The sequence below is a fragment of the Festucalex cinctus genome, chromosome 9 (assembly GCF_051991245.1).
Source record: "Festucalex cinctus isolate MCC-2025b chromosome 9, RoL_Fcin_1.0, whole genome shotgun sequence".
NCBI lineage: Eukaryota > Metazoa > Chordata > Actinopteri > Syngnathiformes > Syngnathidae > Festucalex > Festucalex cinctus.
Genome location: NC_135419.1, coordinates 10,472,143 through 10,497,020, shown reverse-complemented (window position 1 = coordinate 10,497,020; position 24,878 = coordinate 10,472,143). Strand labels below are relative to the sequence as shown.

The following is a 24,878-nucleotide window of genomic DNA, read 5'->3' as shown; positions in this document are numbered from 1 at the left end:
GTCTGCAAGTGGCGTTTAAGACACGTTATTACTCCGCTGCTCAGACAGCCATTCTTGCCTTCATTGATTTATGCCCAAATTCTTTCCCACTCAATACTCTGACAGCCATACTTGAGTTTGATTCAGGGGAGATGGCCCAAAATTAGCATTATTTTCAATCACAGCTACACTGATAACCTGGTAACCCATTTCAAGCTAGCGTTAAACTAATCAGAATGGGTCGTTTTTACCCCTTGTAGGATCTAGATAAAATTTTCAACCCAATGTGCTGGGTATAAAAAAAAAACAAAGATCGGCTGTGTCCCTTTTGGAGCCAACACTCAACCCAATTTGGGTTACTTCTTACCCAGCAGTTCTAACAGAATACATTCCTAATTTATTCATTTGTATTCCCGTAATTATGGAAGACCAAAAATGCCAAAATGATAAATACAAGTGACTATAACAAAAAATAAATACAAAAAAATAATATAAAGAGAAATAAAAACTATTGTAAAACTAACCAGCCAATTGCAGGGCACACAGAGACAAACAACCATCCACACTTACAAGCACACCTCGGGACAATTCAGAGCACCCAATTAACCTGCCATGCATGTCTTTGGAATGTGGGAGGAGACCGGAGTACCCGGAGAAGACCCACGCGGGCACGGGGAGAACATGCAAACTCCACCCAGGAAGGCCGGAGCCTGGACTCGAACCGGAGTCCTCAGAACTGGGAGGCGGACGTGCTAACCACTCGTCTACCGTGCCGCCTACTTTTATTTATTTTTTATTTATTTATTAGTGTGTATACATTTTATGTTAGTATTTATGTGGTTTTTTTGCATTTAATTTTTGAATTACGTTTTATTTGCATGTACATATATATATATATATATATATATATATATATATATATATATATATATATATATATATATATATATATATATATATATATATATACATATATATATTTTATTATATTTTTATATCAGGTTTTATTTTCAATTGTATTTATTTATTTATTGGGCATTTTTGGTCCTCCCTCGCTATAATTCGATAAAAATACTCCCGGCGACCCCGAGAAATGATGCAGTTCCAGCATGTTTCCCCACGGCTGTGACTCATCGTGTCACACACGAGTCAAAAGAAAGAACACAAATCTTCTCTCGACTCGTCGTGTTTATTTGTTGCCACGATGATGCGTTCGGGCGCCCACGTTTTGTCTGCTCTTCCCACACACACTCCAGTGCGCAACACTCATTAGGCAGCCGCGCGCACATTTCTCAATATGCCTGGCTGGCCTCCACCTACAACAACAACAACAAGTAGAAGAAGAAGAAGAAGCCAAGTCCATTCTGCTTATCTGGTGACATCACACGCGGCGCTATCGTGTGTCACGACACATCTCGTCACGCTCTTAAAAAAGCTGGCTCAACAATAACCCAAGTTGGGTCAAATTAATAACCCACTCTTGTGTTTGTAGATCAACCCGGCGGAGGTGGAGGCACTCCTCTCCCGTCTGCCCTGCACCTTCAGGCAGGAGCTGACAGGCGTGGGCGCCAGTCTGGAGAAACGTTGGAACTTCTGCGGGTTCCAAGGCATCAAGAGCACGTAAGGGCGCGCTCGTGGAGGGAGCGCCAAAACCCCTCCACGGCCGTCGAGACGCCGTCACCGCGCATACAAGGAATGTTTACTTGACACGCCCGCGACTCGCCGCAAGTCGGGGCGAGAGGGAGTCACTGGATTCGGACGCGAGCGCGTCAAAAGCTTTCTGAGCCTTTTTGGTGGGTGCGAGCAAGGACTGCACAGGGCTATCACCTGCCACGTCATCAGGGTCGAACTCTTCAAACCTCCAAAAACCCTGCGGCCTCCACCCCGACTCGTTTTTTTTTTTTTTGTCCTTCCTGGTTTGTAACATAGATTATGAAAAAAATGAAATCATATATTTCTTCATTTTCTGTAAAGGCTGTTAAGAGTTGCATAGAATTGTTGTTATACGCTGTACATGCTTGGATTGTATTTTTGATTATAAAAAGGAAATTTTAATACGACACTGTTTTGTTTTGTGTGTTTTTCATTTTCCCGAGTTTCAACTTTGATTTTTTTCTTCTTCTTCTTCATGTTGACAGAGTTCTGACATGAAGTGGGCGGGTGTCGTCACATCAAATAACAACCAGAAAACACCTTCACAGGGACGTGCAGAAGGCAGGGCAAACGGGTCATTCACCCCCCCCCCAAACCCAATTAAGTCATTCATTTTCTTACTAAAGCTCCCTCTTCACTCCCAGCTGTTTTACTGGATTTTGACTGATTTTGCAAGGTCCACAGAATATTGTGTTCTATTGCTATCAAAACATGGAACCTACCAAAAGAATGATTAGTCTCTTCTTTCATCAGGAAAAAAAGTATATTTCTATCTTTTTCCATTTTGCATCAATTAACATTAGAATATGGCAACGTTTCATTAATATTAATATCAATATTTCTGGTGAAGATACTGACAAAAAGAGCTTGTTGCAACATGGCCCTTGCTGATCTCTTATACTCTGCTGCTACCTTCTGGACGTTTTTGTTAAAATAACTACCATTTCTCTATAAATAAATAAAAATAAAAAATAAAAATAAAAAAATAATAAAAATAAATAAATAACTACCATTGCCTTAAGCCGCCTCATCAAGTCAGAAGCTGCATCAAAGCCTTCTGTATGCTCTTGCAAAACAAAACGCGTAAATATGTTTTTTGGGAGTGAAGGACAAAGTATTAAATGTTTTTATATGTTTTTTAGATTGAATGAGTTAATAAATACAATTCCAATTAGAAACTGATGTTTATATTTACTCTAGTCTTTGTGAGGTATTCAAATTGACTTGATGATTCTAACCATTCACATGCAAAAAAAAAAAAAAATCACGACACTATTTCTGTCATCCAAAATCTGTTTAGTATTGTGAGGAAAGAGCTTGATTTCAACATGGCCCTTGTTGATCTCTTATACTCTGCTGCCACCTGCTGGTCGTTTTTGTAATTACAACCATTCCTTCACCTGTTCTCTGAAGTTGAGAGGCTGCATTAAAGCCTTCTGTATGCTCTAGCATAAAACAAAACAAAACGTATAAATACGTATAAATACGTCTTTGGAACACTTGAAACATTTAAAATAGAACATATTTATACGTTTTTGGGACCAAATTAGTTAATGTATAGTTTGGCAACTTTCTGCAAGGCCCTGACGAGTGACTCCACGCCGCCTCCCTGGCATAAACAAGGACGCTAATGCCATCTTCTCTTTTTTTTGTGTTGACACCCATGAGGCAATTTAGACCTTTTTTTTTTTCTTTTTTTTTACGCTGTTGGTGCGCACGAAAAGCAATGCATCGGCCATCACAAGAGAATGCCACAAACGCACTAATTAAAATTCCCCGGAACGGCGCTCTCCTCTCCGGCCATTGATGGTTGCTCATTTAGAGCCATTAAAAAGGTGCGAAGCAGCAAACAGTGCGCTCCAATGTCACAACGAAGGGCGCGCATTTCCAAACACCCCCCATGCTGAGGATGACTCTAATTGGATACGCGGGGTTCCTTTGGGTGATTTCATGACTCGGGAGATAGCCTTAATTACCTCCCTGTCTCGTGCTGCTTCCTGACGGCGTCCTCATCTATTTCATTATGACCCGTCTCCCTTCAGCGAGCGCATAATGAGGATGCCGCCTATGCCTGGTGACGTGACACCGAGCGAAATACCAACAATCACCACACTGGGAATGACACTAATGCAGGCGCCGAGTTTAGGTCGAGATCCTGCAAATCTATACCCAAAAATATATCCACCTGTGTTTTTTTACACAATCCAACACCTCCATCGTCCAGGTCCTGTAGCGACAAAGCAGCCCCAGACTACCATATTTGAAAGTAGGCATAATGTTATTTCTTACACAAGCTTTCTGCCTCAGTTTTGGCTCACATCCTACCTGTCACCACATGAGGAAGGGCAAGTGACCTGAAACGAGAGGAGAGTCAGGATCTTCAAAATAAAACAGGAAATGACAAGAAAGAAAAACCCTAGACAGGACAACCTCACCGCGGTGTGACAAAAATGAGACATGGTAATACAAACAGAGATTGAGAGTCTCTATTTACTTTGTAGTGCATTATAGGAGGGCAAAGTGCAGCCAAATGGAAAGTGTGTCATCATGCTGGGATATCCAGAGCGAAGACGCACAACAAGGTAAGCTAAGCATGTGTTTATCTTTCTGTGTTTATCAAATCAATTCCAAGTTGAAGTGTATAGTGGGGCAGTGGTGAAGTGGTCGTTGGAGAAATGGGTATACGCTCAAATTCCATCTTATTTTTTTTAAGTAGTCCAGAAAACTGTCCTGTTTACCATACGACATGTAAGAAACTGGCTCACAATAATAAAATTATCAAGACTTGATTGACTTCAGCAGTTTGTAGTTATTACTGGTAACACAAGCTTAATGTCAAATGAGTTTGTCATGAGACAAATATACAACATAAACACTTGTAAAACAATATTTAGTGAACAATAGACACAAATTGACACTATTAGATCTCAATATTGTTTTAAGCTGAATCATAAAGTACACGTCTCCATTCATTATTGACAAAGTATTCTCTATTTATCAACAAACTTTGTCCTAAATTTGTAATTTGTTTAAAAAGGAAACGACACAAAAACACTTAGAGGTTGAACATTTATTGTGATTTAGCAATTTGATGATACAGCTACCATATACAGGACTGTCACAGAAAATTAGAATATTGTGATCAAGTCCATTATTTTCTGTAATGCAATTAAATAAGCAAAAATGCCACAAATTCTGGATTCATTACAAATCAAGTGAAATATTGCAAGCCTTTTATTGTTTTAATATTGCTGATTATGGCTTTTTTTTTTTTTTTTTTTTTTACTTGGTCTGAGGAAATATTCAAATATTTTGAGAGAGGATATTTGAGTTTTCTTAAGCTGTAAACCATAATCAGCAATATTAAAATAATAAAAGGTTTGCAATATTTCAGTTGATTTGTAATGAATCCAGAATGTTTGGCATTTTTGCTTGTTTAATTGCATTACAGAAAATAATGGACTTTATCACAATATTCTAATTTTCTGACAGTCCTGTATATGAGTATTGATATCGACGATACCGGCCCTGTATTTACTTGTATCTGATCAAAACCAAAAGTTAGAGTATCGCACACCATGACTCCGAAGGATCATTCTCCCTTTTTATGACCCGCCCTACTCTGTCTACCATTGGCTCATCAGTGACTCCTCCCGCATCAGGAAGCATTTAGAAGTGGGTCGACGCCGTATACCCGCTTATACCCTGGATTACACCACTTCTGTACAATGGAAAAGAGACATGTAGTATAGTATGAGTACACAGTCCAGTCAAAAGTCCGTATGATAGGTTGCTGGGTGAACAGCGCCTCCTATTGAGTTGGACTGGAACTACAGTTAATGTAGATGGTCCCCCCCCACCCTGCTCAATACCCAGGGGTGTTGTACGCTGACTGCACAGCAAGGCCACATCTTGATGCAATCTTCCTTTGTGGGAAAGATTTCATAAGCATTCATACGTACAATAGCATTTTGTCATCTCCTCTCTTACACAAGACTTAAAAAAAAAAAAGGAAAAAAAAGTACTATGTAGTGGCCTTTTGTGTACTTGCTGATGCGTATATTTTCATGTATAGTGGAAAATAACTGACGGATTCATAGATTAATCCAGGTCGAAAAGTTACTCTTATTTTCTCCTTTCCGCCAACGAAAGATTTGGACAACAAAGTTTTCACATGCCATGACTTAGGTTTTGAAAGTTTAGCAACTAAAATATTTTGGTTTTAGCTGTGCTGCTAACATTGTGAATAAAATAGTCAAAGCATATTCTCTGTACAATTTCATAACAAGAGAAGCTAGCTGGCTAACATGGGTGCTAATGTTAGATGGCAATTATACGCCTGCCTAATATAGATGCTAATGTTACCTAGCTTATACAAAAGCTAATATTACTGTTACGTCTGGTGCCAACGTTAACATGACTGCTCAGATTACTCAAATTTGGCATGCTATTTAACAACACTCTTCTCTGCGGCGTGTCAAATTAACAAGACATGTTATTTTCACGTTAATAGCACTTTGGTATTAGCCGATAAACATAGGCACAAATTTGCTAACACTGGCTAAGCCTGAGGCTAGTAGAAAGAACACAAGTTTGCAGGCGATTCTCAACAACATACACCGTAGTTTTACTCTCCATTTGACACTCGACTACTTTGCACGTCTTCCAACGTGATTGTGAATATTATCATTTAACAGTGAATTATTTTTCATGTTTGATGACTCCACACAGGCAAGCTGTGCTAATTGCTTATTGGCTAAAACATTGACAGTGGCGAACGCGCTTGCATGGAGCTCTGGTGTTCCCGTGAAATCCTCACAAACACACAAACAGCTGCTGGCAATGGACCTGACGTTCAATGAGCTGCTAAGAATTGCCTGCTGGAAAATAAAATAAAATAAAATAAATAAATAATATTTAAAAAAACGCTCCAAGAACTGGAAATGAATATTGTGTGATCTGTAATCTGGCTTTTGAATAATACCTTTAAATTTGGATGTTACACTGACTAAAAGTAATAGTGACAGGCAAATGGAAATGTTGCCATGGCGACATTAAATTCGGTGGACGAGCCACGATATCTCTCGTGTTGTGTCCATGTGTTATGAGTTATGCTATATTTGAAGGAAAGGTGTCAAGTTCAAATTACATTTTAGAAACATGCTTCTTTTTAGCAAGAGCATGAGGGGGGGCGGGGGGGGGGGGGGGGGGAGTCCTAACTTGACAAAAATGTCACAACGTTTTGAGAATAAAACAAAATTTCAGAAAGGGACTTGTAATTTTGTGAGATTTAAATCATAATCTATGAGAAGAGTCATACACTTGTTGACTGTGATTTATTACTACAACTTTTATCTACCATTTCTTATTTAAAACAATATCCCCCACCCCCTCAAAATTAGTCTCATAATATTGCTAATTTAATCCTGGACAATCTCCACTATTTTTTTTCCCAACAAAATAACTTTCTTCTCTTAAATAAACATTTAGCGCTCTTACAATTCCAACATTAATCTGTTAACAAACGTTTTTCAGGTCCTGGATGGAGAATGGCTTGCTCATGTAGCTTCACGTTTTACTTTTTCGCTCGTGTACTCTAATTTGTTGATTTCAGCCTGAAATAAATACATAAATAAATATATAATAATTCATCTTTAAAAAATAAAGTTTCACTTACTTTTGGTTTCTAATATTGTCGACGGAAGTGTACCTAATGCACGCTTCAGATGCTAATATGCAATTGACCAATCGTGTTGAGCACGAGGCGATGTGAAGCCAATCGGAGCGCAGCATGAGCCGGCGTCCTTTTATTATTATTATTATTATTATTATTATTATTATTATTATTATTATCGTTATCGTTATTATAATTATAATAATAATAATAATAATAATAATAATTATTATTATTATTATTATTATTATTATTATTATTATTATTCATGAACCGGCGCCCTCCCTCCTCCCTCGCGCTGGTGATTACGTAGCCCCCTTGTAGCGACTCCGCCCCCTTTGTCTCCCTCGTGCACTTCCTCATTCCCGTGACGTTCAGAGCCGTCACCAATTGGCTGACACTCTGTGACGTCGGCATGATGTCGGGAATTCCTCTCCCCGCGGAGCTCCGTGAGTTGATGAAGCGGAGCTTTGGAAGGAAGCGGCACGTACTGTATCCACGTGAGACTGGGAGGACAAGTTAATAATGTTTTCCGGGCCGCACCTCCATCCTCCCGCAGCCGCCGCCGACTCGCCGCAGCCTCCTTCTCTGCCAGCACCTTCACCGAGCCGGAAGATGAGTTTCAGTGTGCTCCCTTCACGACTTGTCTGAGCAAAAAAAAAAGCTAGTAAACTAGCAAACATGTTCATGCTCATCCGCATTGGCTGCCCGTAAACAACATCTGAGAATTGTGACCCGAGCCAGACCAACATCCACGTAAGTTTGTTGACATTTTCACTCCATTGCAGTGACGAACTAATACTCGAATAGTTAGTTAGCTCCTTCATACAGTAGTGGGACAAGGTCAATGTGATATAAAGTAATACATTGACATTGGACATTTATTTCTACCAAAATGACACAAAATGTTTGCCAAAAACACTTGGCTATTTAATCCTAAAATTACTCGTTTACATGAGACAATAATAATTATGCATTTTCTTTCATAAATGCAAACATAAGTGCATTCTATTACTTCTTGATTTAGGGCAATATTCACTCAGGTATTTGCAGGGGGAGCAACTATTCACCTTCCCATTCTCACCAATTGACAATTTAGAGCAGTAAAACTTTATTGAACATGGCACATATTTTACATTAGAAAATATAACTACATCACAGCTAAGGCTGTTTGAAAGCGCTATATAAATAAAGATGACTTGAGTTGTTCAATTGCGGGAGGAAGCTGGAGTGCCTGTAAAAATACATGGTTTGTATGTACTTTTCATATGTACTGTACTTTAACAGTGTTTCCCCACTGTCATGAATAATTTGTTTTCCCTGACCTTTTCCCTGACATTTACTGAGGTGAACACTTGTTATCAACGTGCGGCGAGAACTTATCTGCGCTTTCTGACAGTCTTGACGCACTCAAAACGAGCTGTTGGGGCCACTGTAATGAATAGGTTCAACTTTTAAAAATAGACACGGACAAGTTGTTCCATATGACTGAGGTTCACAAGGTATATGAAAAAAAAAAGGCGTTTTTTTCATGAGGCTCCAGTCACACAAGGGCACTAAAATGGGCAGTTTGTTGTATGTCAACCTCCACAGAAATAATTATGAATGTTTCATTTCTGACGGATTATAAAAATGTCCCTCTAAGTCAACGTATAAGCATGATTCTTAGTTTACCTTGGGTCAAAAGTTTCCAACATGTGGATAAACCGCTGCTTTTGCAACATGTAAATGGGAAACCATCTCTTGGGCAATATTCAGCATGATTTGACTCCGTGATTGTCTTACAGCAGACTCCTTTCTGGTCAAACTGAAAGCGATTTGAAAAGGATTCTGTTCATGTTGTCCGTTTCTTAGCGAGGAGTGAAGTTGCAAATTGCTTTTTAGAAAAATTGTTGAAAGAGGAGTTTGAAAAGTAGCGATCAAATAGCTGAGTTGGCAAAACAGGTTTTTAAAATTAGCTTCTCTGTTCATGTGTTTGTTAACCTGATACACAAAATCGTAAACATTCATTCAATCATACTTTTTTTTCATGAATGTGACATAAAATAGCCCCCATTTGAGGAAAAAGTTTCCCCAGTTACACAAGAAGCTCAGTTATCCACTCGAGAGGTGCTGGACCGTTCTCGAGACGTCTTTAAATAGATAAGCGCTTAGGTTGCGCGCCAGTGAGCCGTCGTGACCCTTGAGCAAGGTGATTCCTCAAAGTCTCGAGCCTGACTCAGCACAACACCTCTCGAGGCTCAAAAAGGAAAAGCAGAAGGCCGTGAAAGACGCTTTTCTATTTCCTGCCGCTAAAATGTGAACGTGAGCAAAAATAAATAAATAAAAAAAATCTCTGAGGACTGAACTAAACTCAGTTTTACACTGCTCATTTCTTTGAACAGTGTTAGAAATAATTAGCTCTTTAGATTAGAATAAAATCTGCTTCAACGGTTTTGATTACTGGATAATTGTTTGCATGATCATACAAGCACGAATGGCAGAAAGTCGCAATCACAACGCAACTGATTACTCGGGAAAGTATCATGTCGATGTTGTTTTTGACCATGCGTCTTCAAAACGTTGTCGTACTTTCCGTAGGGTCCGCCATGTTTCCCGACGCCTTGGAAGCGGCCGGGCGGATGGAGGGCCTGCCCATGGCCTCCCTCCAGCCCGAAGAAGAGGAGGAAGAAGCCGAGGTGTTTGTGGAGCGAGGGCCCAAGAAACGGGGCCGCTACCGGAAAAGCATACAGCTACTGAAGCCCTTCAGGATAACACAAAAGTAAACAATTGGGTTTTATACTACCTCTTTATATCAGGATGTTGTTTAACTCTTTGACTGCCAAACGTTATCCAAAAAACCCCAACGGTGCCAGCCGATTTGGAGCATTTTCACTCATCTTTCAAAGCAAACAGAATATTGTGCGGTATGAGGGCATAAATATGGTGGATACCATATGAAAGATTGGATTCCATTCTTTCATGAGAAAAAAAAGTATGTTTCTAACTTATTCTTTAGTAATCACCATTTGAAATGAGGTCATTTGAGAAAAACAAGCTTTTTGTGAAAAGATAATTTTTTTGCACAACAGTGACTTTGACACTAATATTTTTTGTTTGGTGACAAGGCAGCGCTGCACAAGACATTATGCTGCCCATTGAGAAAAAACAAAACAAAAAACGTAATAAACGTAAATTAACGTTTTTGGCGGCATTCATTAGTATTTTAGAATACGTTATTAAACGTTTTTGGCAGTCAAAGAGTTAATGTAAAAAAAAAAAAAAAAGCTCAATTTTCATGTGGGGGATGTGGCAGTAAATCAGGCCAAAAATTGATGTGAAAACAAGCAAAATTCAAAATCATCCAAACGTTGCATTGAGCTTAATAACAAACCACTTTTGATATATATTCTTCTCTCACTTTCTTGTCTTTACACTCTTTGGTTCTTTGTCTTTATAAATGAAATGTAAAAAGTAAAAGTACAACAAGATTAAAGCAGACACATAATAGAGAGCAGACTTGTGGTTTTTACCATCACTGATACACTTGGTGGTAGCACAAGAAGCCAAAGAAAAAGCAAAACATAATTTGTGGAGCTAATCCTCTAGAACACGTGTCAAGATCCGGTCCTCGAGGGCCAGATTCCTGCATGTTTTTGAGGTTTCTCTACTCCAACGCACCTGATTCAATGATCAGGATAATTATCAGGCTCCTGCAGAGCTTGCCGATGATCTTAAATATGAATCAACTGTGTTGAAAGTGGGAAACCTCCAAAACCTGCAGGACTGCGGCCCTCGAGGACTGCAGTTTGACACCTGTGCTCTAGAATCAAGAGATGTGCAGACGTTAAAAATTTGACTTTGTACATTCTGCTGTACACGAACTGTTGGGTAAATACAAACTAGAAGATAGTGCTAAATTACGAGGTGAATGAGCACATTACAGTAGTGCTGGAGTTTGCGATTTTATGACATGTACATCCAGATTGGCATTTAAACGCACACAAACTAGACCTTCTGGCCGTTAGCCTATCGCGGGGAGCCGTGATAACAAATGGAATCTTATCCCCGAGTTGCAGACAGCTGCGCGTTTGAACGTCCTGTATGCTAAGTGATAAACAAGCCCTGAGCTGCCCTTCTGTGAAGAGCGTGCAAATTACCGCTCAAACATTGCAGGCAACATTCACCTTGCCTCAACTCCAAAAGCTTTCTTCAACCGCCAATATAGGCCAAGCCCGCCATGTTTTCCCAACAAAACGCTTCTGTGTGTCTTTGTACGCATCCACGTGGACGTCTTACCCGCCGCCATTGGGCGTCTTTTCCAGACATCAGCACCCGGTGGACAACGCCGGCCTCTTCTCTTTCATGACGCTGCACTGGCTCTCGCCGCTGGCCGTGAGAGCCTACAAGACGTCCAGCTTGGCCATCAACGACGTGTGGGGGCTGTCCTGCCACGAAGCCTCCGAGGTCAACTGCCAAAGGTGAGCTCAGCGGGTGGCGATGAAGGAGGCGCCCGACAGCCAAATGCTGACACAAGAGTGTGATGGGGGAAAATGGTCCGCAGGTAAACTCAAAGAGGACTCGCTGGTGAAAAGTCACACAATGATAGAATCCAACGATTATGTAAGAATCATATTACGACGTAGCAAAGTGGAGTCGTGGTTAGCAAGAGGGTTTGGTGGTATGTGCGAGCAATTTTAAACACTTATCATGAAAGTAGTAACCGTCTACATGCTAACATCGCAATGTGTGGAACCTCACTCCATTCACTCCTCAACAGCACATTGCAATGTTTACATTGAACTGTCAATCATTGACAGTTTAATGACAGACAAATGTAGCTAGTTGTCTGCTTTGTTCGCAAACAAACTAGGTCTGAATTTGTTGATGTTTTACTTAGGTACTGGAGAGTGAACATATTGACACGCTAAGCTAACTTTGTTAGCCTGAGGACCTCACTCCATTCACTCCAACAGTGTTATTTGAGCACAGTGAACCATGCTGTGTTGCCGTTCAATACAGACAAACTTGTTTTGATGGCAACCTGCTTAGGCGGCAAGCTAGTTGGGTCTGTACGCTTAAAGACTGCTACGTTGTTATATATGAATAGTGACAGTAATTTTGATCAAGTTTAATCATTAAGTTAAAAGGGAAGTCAATATGTTCTATGCAGCACCACTAGTCTAGATACAGTATTCTGATTAATATTGCATTAGTGGAATACGAGATAAGTAGCACAATCCAGCAGTTTTTTTTTTATCAGTACCAGAAGGCGGCCATTTTGCCATTTGCTGTCTAGTGAAAATGACATCACAGGTGAGCTGTGATTGGTTGTTGTTTTTCCTTTTGGACAAATCATTGTCACATTTTCAACATAACAGTTTACAACATATATTCATTACATCCAAAAAGAAAAAGGGCAGACGGGATGAAGCCGAAGTTTATTAATTTCCGTCGCCAGAATAAATATATGTAAGATTAGAGAATTATTGTTGCTCAGTCCCAATAAAGCATGTGCATCAGCACACTTTTCCATCAATTCATATTCCCAGTAGTGTTTGTTAATCCAAGAATGATTGGAGCCCTTATAGTTCAGTTCAATCCAGTTGCGCTGGACAGTTGAGGAGGCGTGCCAGCCACACCTTTAGTCGGTGTCGTTCCCATCTCGATTCCAGTTGACCGCTTCTTTAAAGTAAAACTTAAAATGTTGTCACAAGTGTCAAACAATTTTATATTCAAAAGCTTTATTAGCCACGGTGCCCTTGTTTGGAATGGAAAATTCCATATGGAAAAGCTAACAGTTGTTTTGACTCCTGTGTCATGCTGACCTACTGTATGCTCGTGCAAAATCACAAGAGTCAACTATTTCAGCTATTATTCAATCCAGAGGTTTCATTGAGAGAGGGAATATTGTTTAAAATTGAATTGTGTCATTAAGATTTAAATACAAATGAAGTAAAATAGGATTGACTCACACAATGGCTTCAATTCGGAGTCACGTTCCAAGTTGCAAAGTAGTTATTGTGTAATCATTGTAGCAAACAAACAAAGTGCTTCAATAACAAGATTGCATTCCGTCGTGGAGGTAATTGGGATCAACGTTAAGCAAAGCTGCTTTAAGAGAGCACCAGAATAAAACACAGAAGTGGCAAAGTGAGTTGTCATTTAGTAGTAGATAGGGGTGGTAAAAAAAAAAAAATCGATTCGGCGATATATCGCGATACTACATCGCGCGATTCTCGAATCGATTCAATAATCGGCAAAATCGATTTTTTTTTTTTTTTTTTTTTTTTTTTGATTTTTTTTTTTTTTAGGATTCACACCTTAAGCATGGAAGAATGTTATATGAACGGAACATTAAGCCTTAATATTTTATTTCAATGCTGTTCAAACATGAAACAAATTACAACCTCAATAAGACTGAAATTTCAGATAAATAAATAATACATTTTCATATAAATCTTACACTCTACAAGCTTACTGATTAGTATTTTCTAAATTTGAATGAAAAAAAATCGCAACAATCGACTTATAAATTCGTATCGGGATTAATCGGTATCGAATCGAATCGTGACCTGTGAATCGTGATACGAATCGAATCGTCAGGTACTAGGCAATTCACACCCCTAGTAGTAGAACTTTAATCTACTTTGATACGAAACAGAGGTGAAAAGGATTTAGTTTCCATTCCCAGTGTATCACTGCTGGGATGAAGCGGCCATCCACACCACGCTTCTTCCTTCTCACACTCTAAACACAGCAGGATTGTTTTGGGGGGTTTTTTCTTCTCATTTTTCAACAAATATTGGAAGAAGCCCTCCTGCGCTCTCCCAGCCATACCTGTGAGTGAGATGAAGGCGACACGAGCGCTGGTCAAACATTGACATTCGTGAGAGGGAGGGGACTGAGATGCAAGGTCAACGTGTGGGAATTTGCTGTGAAAAAGATTCCCACTCCTCTTCTTTGTCGTCGTGCCCGCGCCAGTGTTTGCACTCTGCGTGCCCCGTTTGACACCGGCGCTTTGACTCGATGGACATCCAGTCCTGTAATATCTCTCATGCGGGGTTGTTCTAGGCATGGCGGGCAGCTAAGAATAACAGCGATTAGAGATTAGAGCGAGAGTTAGCGGCCGACTTTGGCGGTTATGTCATTAACTGCCCAGCATGCCATGTAGCGTGTCCTCCTCAGTCACTGTCATTAGCTGTCATGGACTGCACAGCACCCTCACGACAGACATGCAGATAAGATGAGCGTACCTGAACTGAACTGCGGCATCAGAGAACAAGATTAACAGTATCAGGTTTTAAGAATGAGCCAGTCATGCTAAACAGAATCTTCGCATTAAAAAAAACAACAACAAAAAACTGTCTGCCTCACCCAATCACTGAGTAGCTGTGGATTTTGACCAGATTGGGTTACTTTTATGAGGGGGAAAGTTGTTGCTGCTACTTCTTCAAAAATGTTGGTCATAGTATTTAACCATAGCTATAACCTGGTAAGCAATTTATTTGTAGCTTTGACTCATCATTATGGATAGTTTTTGTTGTTGGACCAATGTGCTTGGTCAAATTCTCAATCTAATATACTGGGTATAAACCAGCATTTGCTGGGTCCATTTTGGAACCGCGTCTGGGTTACTTTTGCACCAGCAGTTTTAAGTTTGTTGTGAAAAGCAATGTGTTTTTTGTAGGCTTTTATATTTCCGGTATTTTGAGGCATATACTAATTAAGGATGTAATGATAACCGCAATAGTGTGATATCGCGATATTAAAACTGCCACAATATATCGTCGTGGTCATGTCACGATATTAAAAGCCGCACATCAGTTAAAAATGTCAGGTTGATTTCCATTTGAGCAGTTCTAGCACCCTCTGGTGGCTATTTTTTTTAGTGGTTTAATTTTCACAAGGCATGTTTTGGCCCTTCTATGTTTAAAATCCATGCTAATGGTCAGTTGAAGGGGCACGTAATGTGCTTGTGAAGCGAGTCAATATGTGGAGGAACTCAATATGTGCGTGCATTAACAAGTGCCTCAATATTAAGTCTTATTGAGGATTTAGGTTGTTTTATATGCATTGCTGTAATGTACAAAAGCACAGTATTGTGCGTTTTTTCTATGTTTTTTGTTTCACTTGATATTAATTATAATACTCTGGCAGTTTTTTTTATTTTTTTATTATTATTATTCTATAAACTAATTTGTACTACCTGCAGAAATATGGTCATAATCTTTACTGTGTGACCATCTTGTTTTATGCCATAATATAAAATTACATAGTAATTATTGCCGTGGAGTTAGAGTCATCCAAAACAAAGCATTACCAACTCTGTTAAGGCAGAATTTTTTATGTTGCGTACCTAATGTGGTGTCCGGTGACTTTAAAGCGGCACGGCGCTCTCACATGGTCAGGGTTGGGCGATGATGGTATGCAGGAGCGCTGCAGCATGCGGGGATTTAGCTTGTGTTGCCATAGCAGGAACAGTTACGCAACCCAGATGCACAGCAGAGATGATGGCGAGATGGGGGAGAAGGGAAAAAAAAAAAACTCACCCTGGGAGAGTTGACACTTGCCAGTGCCCAGTGAGGTGCGAATCTTCAATGCCATGTCTGAGCCAAAGCGGCTCTCAAAACATCAGCTTGGCTGCCGGCTGCTGAGAACATTTCTGTCCAATCATCCCTGTGTGGATCCCAGCGTGTTGTTGCCATGGTGCGCTCGTCGGCATTCAGAGTTTTGTAATCTGGAGTCTTAACGTTTCAGATCAAAGGGGAGTGATAATGGAGTTTAGACAGACAACCACAGTGGGGAACTTGGGTCAAATTAGACGCCGCACACTTTACTTTTAATGACAAAAAAACTTCTACCAGTATTATCTATACCTTGCAGGTAATGTTTTAACTTTAAGCAACATTTAAACTTTGCCAACTGTTGCATCAACCACTGACTGTAAAACCATTTGCAGCAAAATGCTATTTTTCCGAAAATGCTATTTATCTAATCATGCTATTTTTCCATTTTTGCCATCACTTGTAACCCGTCTGCGATGGCGCCACAAAAAAAGTCAAACAAAATACAAAACACACCTCCTTCAGTACTGAATGGGGATGAGCGAGTACACTATCTGTATCTGTTTAACCATCTAAATTATCTATCTATAGTGGAAGTGGGCGTGGCCTAAACCGGAAATGGGTGTGGTCTGCACCGGAAGTGGGCTTGGTGTGGTCGGAAATACATGGGGCTTGCATCGGTAGTATTTTATTTTATTTTTTCAATTTCACACTTAAAATAAATGGTAAACTTGACCGTGTGAAATTTATATGGCTTGAGTAAAAGTTAATATAATTTTTGTTTATTTAAAAACTTACCAAAACAGCCTAATTGAGGTTCAAATCAGTGTGAGGTTCAATTAAATTCAGAAAATGTCTGTGTTGAAGTTTTAAGACACCAAGCCTTCTGTTGTGCTAAACTGTTACATACGATAATACCCACGCTAGAACTCGGACTTGCACTAAGATTCCCTATCACTATTCGTATCGACATTAACCACCAGATGACCGAATCAATTGGGATGGGTTGCTCAATCTACTGTTGTCGAAAAACAAAGGTTAAATCAAATTTTATCAAAATTTTAAATGAAAAGAACTTATAGAGTGCTTTATCTTGATTAGAATGTTTACAAGTTATCACACTCAAAAATAGGAGTGTAGCCTACAACAACGCATCAACAGTTAACCTTTGTAGTTTAAAATAAAATACTTTAACCTCGAGGATCCCACACCCTACCCTGGACAACAGTGCCATTTTAAATCCATCTACAATGCTGCGAGTCTTATTCTAGCTAGCGTGAAGCTAATTCGTATCTCAGTTCCAGCATCCAATTTTGTAAACTCCCTTTCATTTGTTGCTAGCTAGCACTGTTAGCTGGCCAACAATGAGTCGTTAGCCGGCCAAATATTCCCATTACAGTACAAAGAGAGTGTTCGCTGGCAACAGCGAGGCGTTAGCTGGCCAAATATTCCTAACTACTTCTGGGCGTACGCTCGAATGAACTGTAGGTTTCACACAAGTGCACTCCCCACGTAGATACGTCACATTTATAGAGATGTGCCTTCCAAACAGTCCTCTGTGATGACAATATGCTCTTGACGTGTTCTGACTCAAATGGGAAAATTCTGATTCAGCGTTTCTTTTCACCGACCAATTCGCCTACTCAGTTCGATTCGCCACCCGAGTCCACACTAATCTTTGGGAAAGTCGTTTTTTCAGTGTGAAGCTTATGCATTTTGAAAGCCATAATGCTTCATGTTACTCCAGGAAGGGGTTTCTGTTTCTTTATCTTTTTTTAAATTCAAAATGCATTCCCCCTGCTAAAATCAATACATTTGATGCCGTGCGGCTACCAAGAGTGCAACATCTTTTAGTCCTTTCAAGTCGTTTGACGTCAAGTAGTAATTATCAGGCTGTGCAAGAGTCGGCTTGGTTTAATGTTCTCTGCCTTTGATTGGTTTTTAATAAAGTCGTTAGGGCGTAAATTACTCTCTGCGGCGGCCTGGCTGCTGCTGTTTGAGAGTCATTAGTAACCTGGCCAACATGATATTCCATACACTTTTACAGAGCATTATACGGCAATAAAAGGGCATTAGATGCATCTTTAATATGTTAGCGTGTACCTTCTTAAAGCCTAATTACATGCTACATCATGTATGGAAGTCTGATTATAAAGTGTGGGTCAACCGTATGTTAATTTCAGCCTAATTGCTGGCATTTTTCTTGTGTGATTTTTGGTCTGCGTGATTGCCTTTTAACCCAAGTATGCTCCCTATTGTGCTAGTTGGCAAGCAAGTTGATTTCTGGAAATTGAATGGAATTGAATGAAAACGGGTAGGCAACCTAGTGACTGTGGTGAAAACATTTAATTATTCCCACCATGCCAAGTAAAACTTAAAACTTTTACAATACAAATTCTCATAATACAAGATAAAAGACAAAAACATTGCTGCTGTAAAAAAAAATCCTTGCCTGGTGCACAACAGCCAATTATTTAGTCAATTTTCATTAGCTGATATAATGTATCTCATTAAAGTAAATTAAGATCAATAACTTTATTGCTTCAACCCGAGCGTGTTGTTGATCATTTATTGGTTAAAATTGATGATACTGTGAGTGCCTCTGCTGTGTGTTCCAGACTGGAATCGCTGTGGCACGACGAGCTCAAAAGACGAGGACGCGAGGAGGCGTCCCTGATGAGAGTCTTCATGAGATTCTGCCAAACCCGAATGCTGGTGGCCATCTTTGCCCTCCTCCTCACAATGGTGGCAGGTTTTGTTGGGCCTGTGAGTACCTCCCAAATCCTCTTACTGTGCTGATTCGGCGAGCATGTCTTCGAGCTTTTTATTCAAAGCCAGTGTGTTTTTTCTTCTTCTTCCATTTATCCCATTTAACGTAGCTGCGGAATTTAAAGTGACAACATGCTAGCAGACTACATGGCCTTTTCAGTCATTCTTTGGCCATGCCATTCATTTGCCTTTCACGTGCATGACAAGGGCTATAAGTATACAGTTGAATTACCCGTGTATGTATCTATGTTTAATGTAAAACTTTAAACCAGAACATAAATGTAAGACACTAACTTTTAATCCCAAGTGATAAGCATATGGTGGCTAGCCGCTGATTGGCTAGCTGAAGCTAACGTAGCTATCAACATCTTCACTGTGTTCCTTTTGAATACTGTTCTCATGTTTTTTTTTCTCAGACCAACTTCTTTCTGAAAACAAAAGTCACCCAAAAAGACAAAAGAAAACACAAATATACTTGAAAAATTAATCCATCTATGCAGTATGAAATCATATGTCAGGGTATTACTACTTGGAAGTTGTTGCTACTTCTCGTTGTAATGTAAGCTGATTAATTTACAGTACGTCATGTGTAAACTAGGTGCTTTTTGGCGCCCCCAACAAATAGCCTTACAGTAAGAGCTTTTTAGTTCTAAGACAATGACTCCCTTGTTTGATTTTGGCAGCACACAAGCTGAAACAAGATTGTTCTGAATGTGTTCACAGTGTTTATCAGTTATTACATTTAGCTGAGAATAATATCATTTATCAAAAACTCATTTCCATATCAGTTGATAACGTCTGATAGTTTTCCTTATGTCGTGTTATCGCTACGATTTGCTCGGGGACTATTATTTTACCTTCTCCATTCCTGTTTCCCAGGCAATCCTGGTTCGAGCCCTGCTTGAATATTCCCAGAGCTCCGAGCGCTGCCTGAAATACGGCCTCTGCTTGGTTGCCGGGATCTTCGCCATGGAGCTGATGCGCTCCTGGTCTCTGGCGCTCATGTGGGCCGTCAACTATCGCACGGCGGCTCGCCTCCGCGGGGCGGCTCTCACGTTCGCCTTCAACAGGATCCTCCGCCTACGCAGCACCAAAGACATCAGTCCCGGCGAGGTAGGGCGGAATCACTGAATTGTACCTCTCAGCGGAGCACCACAGGAAGATGATTGAGGCAGATTTAATTTCTGCACTTATTAGGTTCCATTGCCTGTGAGAACAGAGGCTGTCTAAGCTGTAGAAGAGACCTCATATAACATTGACCTATGGGAATATGGATAAACTTGTTTTTAAATATTACTTTGCACTTGGGCAACTTTGCAAGGGCTGTACTAGTTTTCTGCATGAATGTGTTGGATGCAGGGAGGCCTAAAAAACAACAAAAAACTATTAATTAAATGTGATGCTGGTGTAAAGTTTTTAGTGTACGTCTTTGACAGGTCAGCAACCTTTCCTGTCAAAAGAGCCATTGTAGGCCAAATAAATAACACACAATCTGTCAGGAGCCACAAAAACTTTGAACATTGTGATTAGCAAAACTATGGACATATAGTAAAAAGGTTTTTCCACTTTTCTTCCTTTTTGGACATTTTATGGTTATTTTTTCTGCCTTTTTTACTCTTAATTTTGTGACATTATTTTGGCAGTTTTGTGGACATGTGATAATTTTCAGGATTTCTTTAGTTTTTTGACATTTTATAATTACTTTTTGAATGTATTTTTTCTGCCTTTATTTTTAAACAATGAATTCTCTGACATTTTTTGGCAATCCCAAAGACATTTTATGATAATTTTCTGCCTTTCATCTTTTGTTTTTGGACATTTTATGGTTACTTTTTGAATGTTTATTTACTGCCTTTTTAAAAATTAATTTTCAGACTTTTTCTTTGTTGTTGCAATTTTGTGTACATTATATAAGGTAACTTTTTTTGCTCTTTTTGGACATTTTCTGGTCACCTTTAGGCTCTAGAGCTGGATGTTGCAGACCCCTGGTCTATGATAATATTCCAATATGTTACTTCCTCCCCCAGCTGATCAACATCTGCTCCACTGATGGCCAGCGTCTCTATGAGGCCGTTTCTGTGGGCTGCCTACTGGCTGGGGGGCCCCTGGTGTGCATCCTTGGCCTGGCCTACACCATCTACTTCCTGGGTCCCACCGCTTTAATTGGATCAGCCATTTTTATCATTTTCTATCCCGCCATGGTAGGTTGACATTATCATCTCATTTCTAAATAGTTGGTTTGGAGAAACTATCTCATTTCATCCTGGCACATACAACAGTTAAAAAAAAAAATCATCAGCTTTTTTATATTTTGCAATCAATCTCCTGTCCACTCTGTAGCTACTTTCCCAATTGCACTCAGACTGAGCCACCACTGATGCAAAAGCCATTTATCCATCCAGGCCCTGTAGGAGGGCCAGCAGTGCAGCTTAATGTGATTGTGTCTGCTTTCATTTCCTCTCCCGCTTCTTATTTTTCTTGTCATCATCTCGCCGCTCTCTCTCTTCCCCTCTGCACAGATGCTCGCGTCGAGACTGACGGCGTATTTCCGCAAAAAGTGTGTGGTGGTGACTGACCAGCGCGTGAGGCTGATGAACGAGATCGTGGGCTGCATGAAGTTCATCAAGATGTATTGTTGGGAAGATGCCTTTGCGCAGAACATTCACAGTGAGTTTCCCCATCACCGCGCGCCAATGAATTTCCTGCTTGTGGTCAGGAACGCAGTCATGCTGTCGCATGCTAATTAAGCTTGGCGTCAACTCATTTCAGCAGCTGTCCCCGAAGGTCCCGAATGTAAATTTATCACCTGGAAAAGAAAGTCATATCCTCTTAAGTGGACTGGCAAGATAATCCCAACCATAAATCCATTTTCATTAGCTCGTTTAAATCATCTCCCTGTGCCGCCCGTTATCGGAAAGGCCAGTTTGAATCCCTTGGCCCCAAGGTTAATTTGCAAGGTGTTTGGAGCCTTACCGTACAGCGAATGACTGTCGAGGCCGCTCTACTTGTGCATGAATTAGTGAGGGCCTTTTCTCACCAGGACCTTTGCTGTAGGTTGTTGATAATGATCGGTCTCCCCCTTTTAAATGCTGTTCTCAATTAGCCTTCTGGGGCCTGTTTTAGCGATTACCGGTTAGAATGATGATTAATCACCATTCAGCCTAGTAGTCCACAGGGTTACAAGTGTCATGAAGAGATGATCACCTTGTGTTTTGTGATACAGGAAAAGCACAATTAAAGAAATATACTTGTGATTTTTCCCCCCCCTAGATAAAGATCTGGAACAAGCAGCACAGAAATAAATCTGTGATTAGACTTGAAAGGATTCTCTGAGTGCCCTTTGAAACCATATATGAGTCTCTATTTTGGGCTACTCAGGTGTTCGAGCAGGGTGTCCACGGATACATGAAAGGTCTTATCACATTTCTGCTCATTAAAAATAATAACCACACAATAATCTGTCACTTTTAAGACAAAGACTACACTATCTGAAAGGCTAACGTATCAAGATTAGAGTTACCTTCGGAGTGTGTTAGCTTCTGATAAGCAGCATAATATGCAGGATCGTTCAGTGAAATTGGCGATTGTGCTCTGTGGTCCACCAGCTGCAGATGAGTAACACGCAACCTGCGCAGGGAATGATTCCAAACCAAATTGAATAAACTCAACTCAACTCAACTTTATTTAGCGACAGAATGCTGAGGGGCATCCAATTCCATATTAAATTTACATTCCAAGCGGGTACAAAATATTTAATAATCTACCTCTACAGTATTTCCAAGATCAATAATGTGCTTCATTGAAATTAATTGCCTCCAATTAAGTTTTTTTATTTTTTTTTATTTTTTTTATTATTTTTTACTCCTTGGTAAGCAGAGAACGGAAAGGGACTTAAGAGGATCCTCCTCTTCCAAAATTGGGAAAAAACTACGTGTGGTGCCCAAACATGGGTCTGTTCTAAAAATAGCTCTCCCTAGTGAACTAGAAGAACTAAAACAAAAAAAAAAGATAATGTATTTATTTTTGATGATGAGGGGTTAAACTTAACATGGTTCAAGTTTGTTGTGTACCATATTTTCTATATTTTGTTTAAAAAGTGGTTTGGGAAATGAATGAATGAATGAATGAATGAAATAGATTGTGTTCAATGATGTTCCAGTTCCTGCGCAATGATGGTGTGAACGTGGGTGTCTGTGTATTCTCCGTAATAGTGTTGAAACCAGTCCAGGGTGTAATCATCCTTCAACCCAAACCCAGCTGGGATCTAATCCAGCTCCCTGTGACCCTGCACAGGACAAACCGTACAGAAAATGGATCCATGGATGGCTAGCCTTGAACTTTCCTTTTCTGTCTCGTCAACAGAAGTGAGGTTAGAGGAGAGGGGAATACTGGAACGAGCTGGTCTCATCCAGAGCCTCACAGTGGGCGTGGCGCCTATCGTCGTGGTGATAGCCAGCGTGTGCACGTTCACCCTGCACATGGCCCTGGGCTACGACTTAACTGCAGCAGAGGTATTTTCACAAAAAGAGCTTTCAGCTTCCTTTTTAACTGCATATTAATACTCATGGGGACCCACATGCACGATCAAATGTGCGCTAATGACAGAGTTCTAGTAACTGTTATTGATGACATGACCTTGCCGCAGGAGAGGATCAATAACTCTTTGATTTTTCCGCAATTAGGCATTCACTGTTGTTGCCGTTTTCAACTCCATGACCTTCGCCCTGAAAGTCACGCCACTGGCTGTCAGGTCCCTCTCAGAGGGCGCTGTGGCAGTGAAGCGATTCCAGGTGAGAAGTACACATGAATTTCCTTTGTGTGTAAAGCATGAACTCCCCTGTTGATGCTGAGAACATTTAAAACCAATCTGCACCCCCACCTGTGTTACAAATGTTTGGTAAAAGTCACATGCTAGTGGCAAATATTTCCACACAGCCAGTAAGGGTTAAGTAAGCAAAAGGACATTCTGTTTATGTGTGTCCTCAAATCCAGGAAAGTGTTTTGCACGTCTGCCTCACAGCTTTGAGGTTCAGGGTTCGAATCTTCTCATCCTCTGAAGCATCTTTCTTATTGTGCTTTCTCCCAGGTTCCAAAAGTATGCATGTTGGGTTTACTTGAGTTATCCATCGGTGTGAAATGTGAATTTAAATAGTAGTCTATATGTGCCCTTTGATTGGTCGGTGACGAGTCCTGGGTTTTCCCCTCTTCTCACCCAAATTACTCCAGCTCACTAATGACCTTCACAGTAAACGGTTTCCTACTTTCGTTAGCAACTGGTGAATGCAACCAAATTAAACTGCATTGCTAACCAAAACAGGATAACCTTCCGAGGCACATAAAACACCTCTCAAGTGATTTAAACCCTGGAAACACTTCATGTTGTAAAATGAGTTATCTGTTCAGTTGATTAAAGATTAATTAATTAAGCATTTAGAAGTGTTTGTGTATTTAGTTTGTGTTTTTCTTTTCTGTAACTTAACAAAAATGCGAAATATATGTCAGGGTTGCTTACTTGTTTGACATCTATTAAACATGACACAAAAAGGAGAGAAGACACTCAATTCAGGGCTCGCGAGGAGAGAGGAGAGGAACTGACTGATACAATTCACTCCTGCGCTCTCTGAAGATTCCTCTCCTCACCCTCTCTATTTATTTTTTCACATCCTTTCCACGCCCCTAGGTACATGGATGTTCCAACCCTAAAGACGCAAATGCCAGGCATAGTTGGAACACAGTGTACTTGTTTGTCTTTGTGTTGTGCATGTGAGTAGAATATTGCTGAGTACATGTGCAGTCAAGTTTGGAATCATTTTTTAACAGAAAACAGGCGACCTCAGCAGACTGGCTCGAACCATTCTGCTGCGTTAGATGTTGTGGTTCTTTAGCTTTTTGAGTCATCTTCAAATAGCCAGGCTATGTGAATCTGAGTGGGAACAGAGCAAAGCATTCTTGATTGCAAGCAGAAGCAATTCTTCTTTGCAAGCAAAGCAGTCTTCATTGCAAACAGAAGCAGTTCTTCATTGCAGCAAATATATGATAAGATAACATATATGGCTAGGCTATGTGAATGTGAGTGCAAAGCAAAACATTCTTCATTGCAAGCAGAAGCAGTTCTTCATTGCAGGAAATGTATGATAACTTATTTACAATTATTCCTATAATATACTTTTTTGTCTTTTTTTGTCTTGGATGAACACTTGGACCTATGCTACTGTATTTTTTGCTCATGAAGTATATTTTTTGGGTGATACTAAGAA

At 40.1% G+C, this 24,878-nt stretch overlaps 2 protein-coding genes and 1 long non-coding RNA gene across 7 annotated transcripts in view; 2 read left to right on the top strand and 1 right to left on the bottom strand.

The window, feature by feature from the left end:
- enox2 (ecto-NOX disulfide-thiol exchanger 2) overlaps positions 1–2,039 on the top strand; it is a 179,996-nt gene extending 177,957 nt beyond the window's left edge. For all 4 annotated transcript variants that reach the window (XM_077531908.1, XM_077531912.1, XM_077531909.1 and 1 more), the window contains one exon: positions 1,472–2,039. In XM_077531908.1, coding sequence (XP_077388034.1) covers positions 1,472–1,603 — 132 coding nt within the window. In that variant the 3' untranslated portion in view covers positions 1,604–2,039. The remainder of the gene's footprint in view (positions 1–1,471) is intronic.
- A 5,613-nt stretch (positions 2,040–7,652) lies between these two features.
- On the bottom strand, positions 7,653–16,039 carry LOC144026070 (uncharacterized). Of its 2 annotated transcripts, none has more exons than XR_013285037.1 (4): positions 15,838–16,039; positions 11,585–11,869; positions 9,878–10,049; positions 7,653–7,953 (listed from the first exon to the last, which is right to left on the bottom strand). It is a non-coding gene; the product is annotated as an uncharacterized LOC144026070 (long non-coding RNA). The 2 variants fall into 2 exon arrangements; XR_013285036.1 differs by having other exon boundaries at positions 11,585–11,812.
- The window catches only part of LOC144026067 (ATP-binding cassette sub-family C member 5), a 37,851-nt gene continuing 20,686 nt past the window's right edge, over positions 7,714–24,878 (top strand). Inside the window, exons 1-9 of the mRNA XM_077532572.1 lie at positions 7,714–8,062; positions 9,887–10,067; positions 11,611–11,766; positions 18,471–18,618; positions 19,501–19,734; positions 20,649–20,822; positions 21,141–21,288; positions 22,984–23,132; positions 23,304–23,411. Of these exons, the coding sequence (XP_077388698.1) occupies positions 9,895–10,067; positions 11,611–11,766; positions 18,471–18,618; positions 19,501–19,734; positions 20,649–20,822; positions 21,141–21,288; positions 22,984–23,132; positions 23,304–23,411 (1,290 nt within the window). The 5' untranslated portion in view covers positions 7,714–8,062; positions 9,887–9,894. The remainder of the gene's footprint in view (positions 8,063–9,886; positions 10,068–11,610; positions 11,767–18,470; positions 18,619–19,500; positions 19,735–20,648; positions 20,823–21,140; positions 21,289–22,983; positions 23,133–23,303; positions 23,412–24,878) is intronic.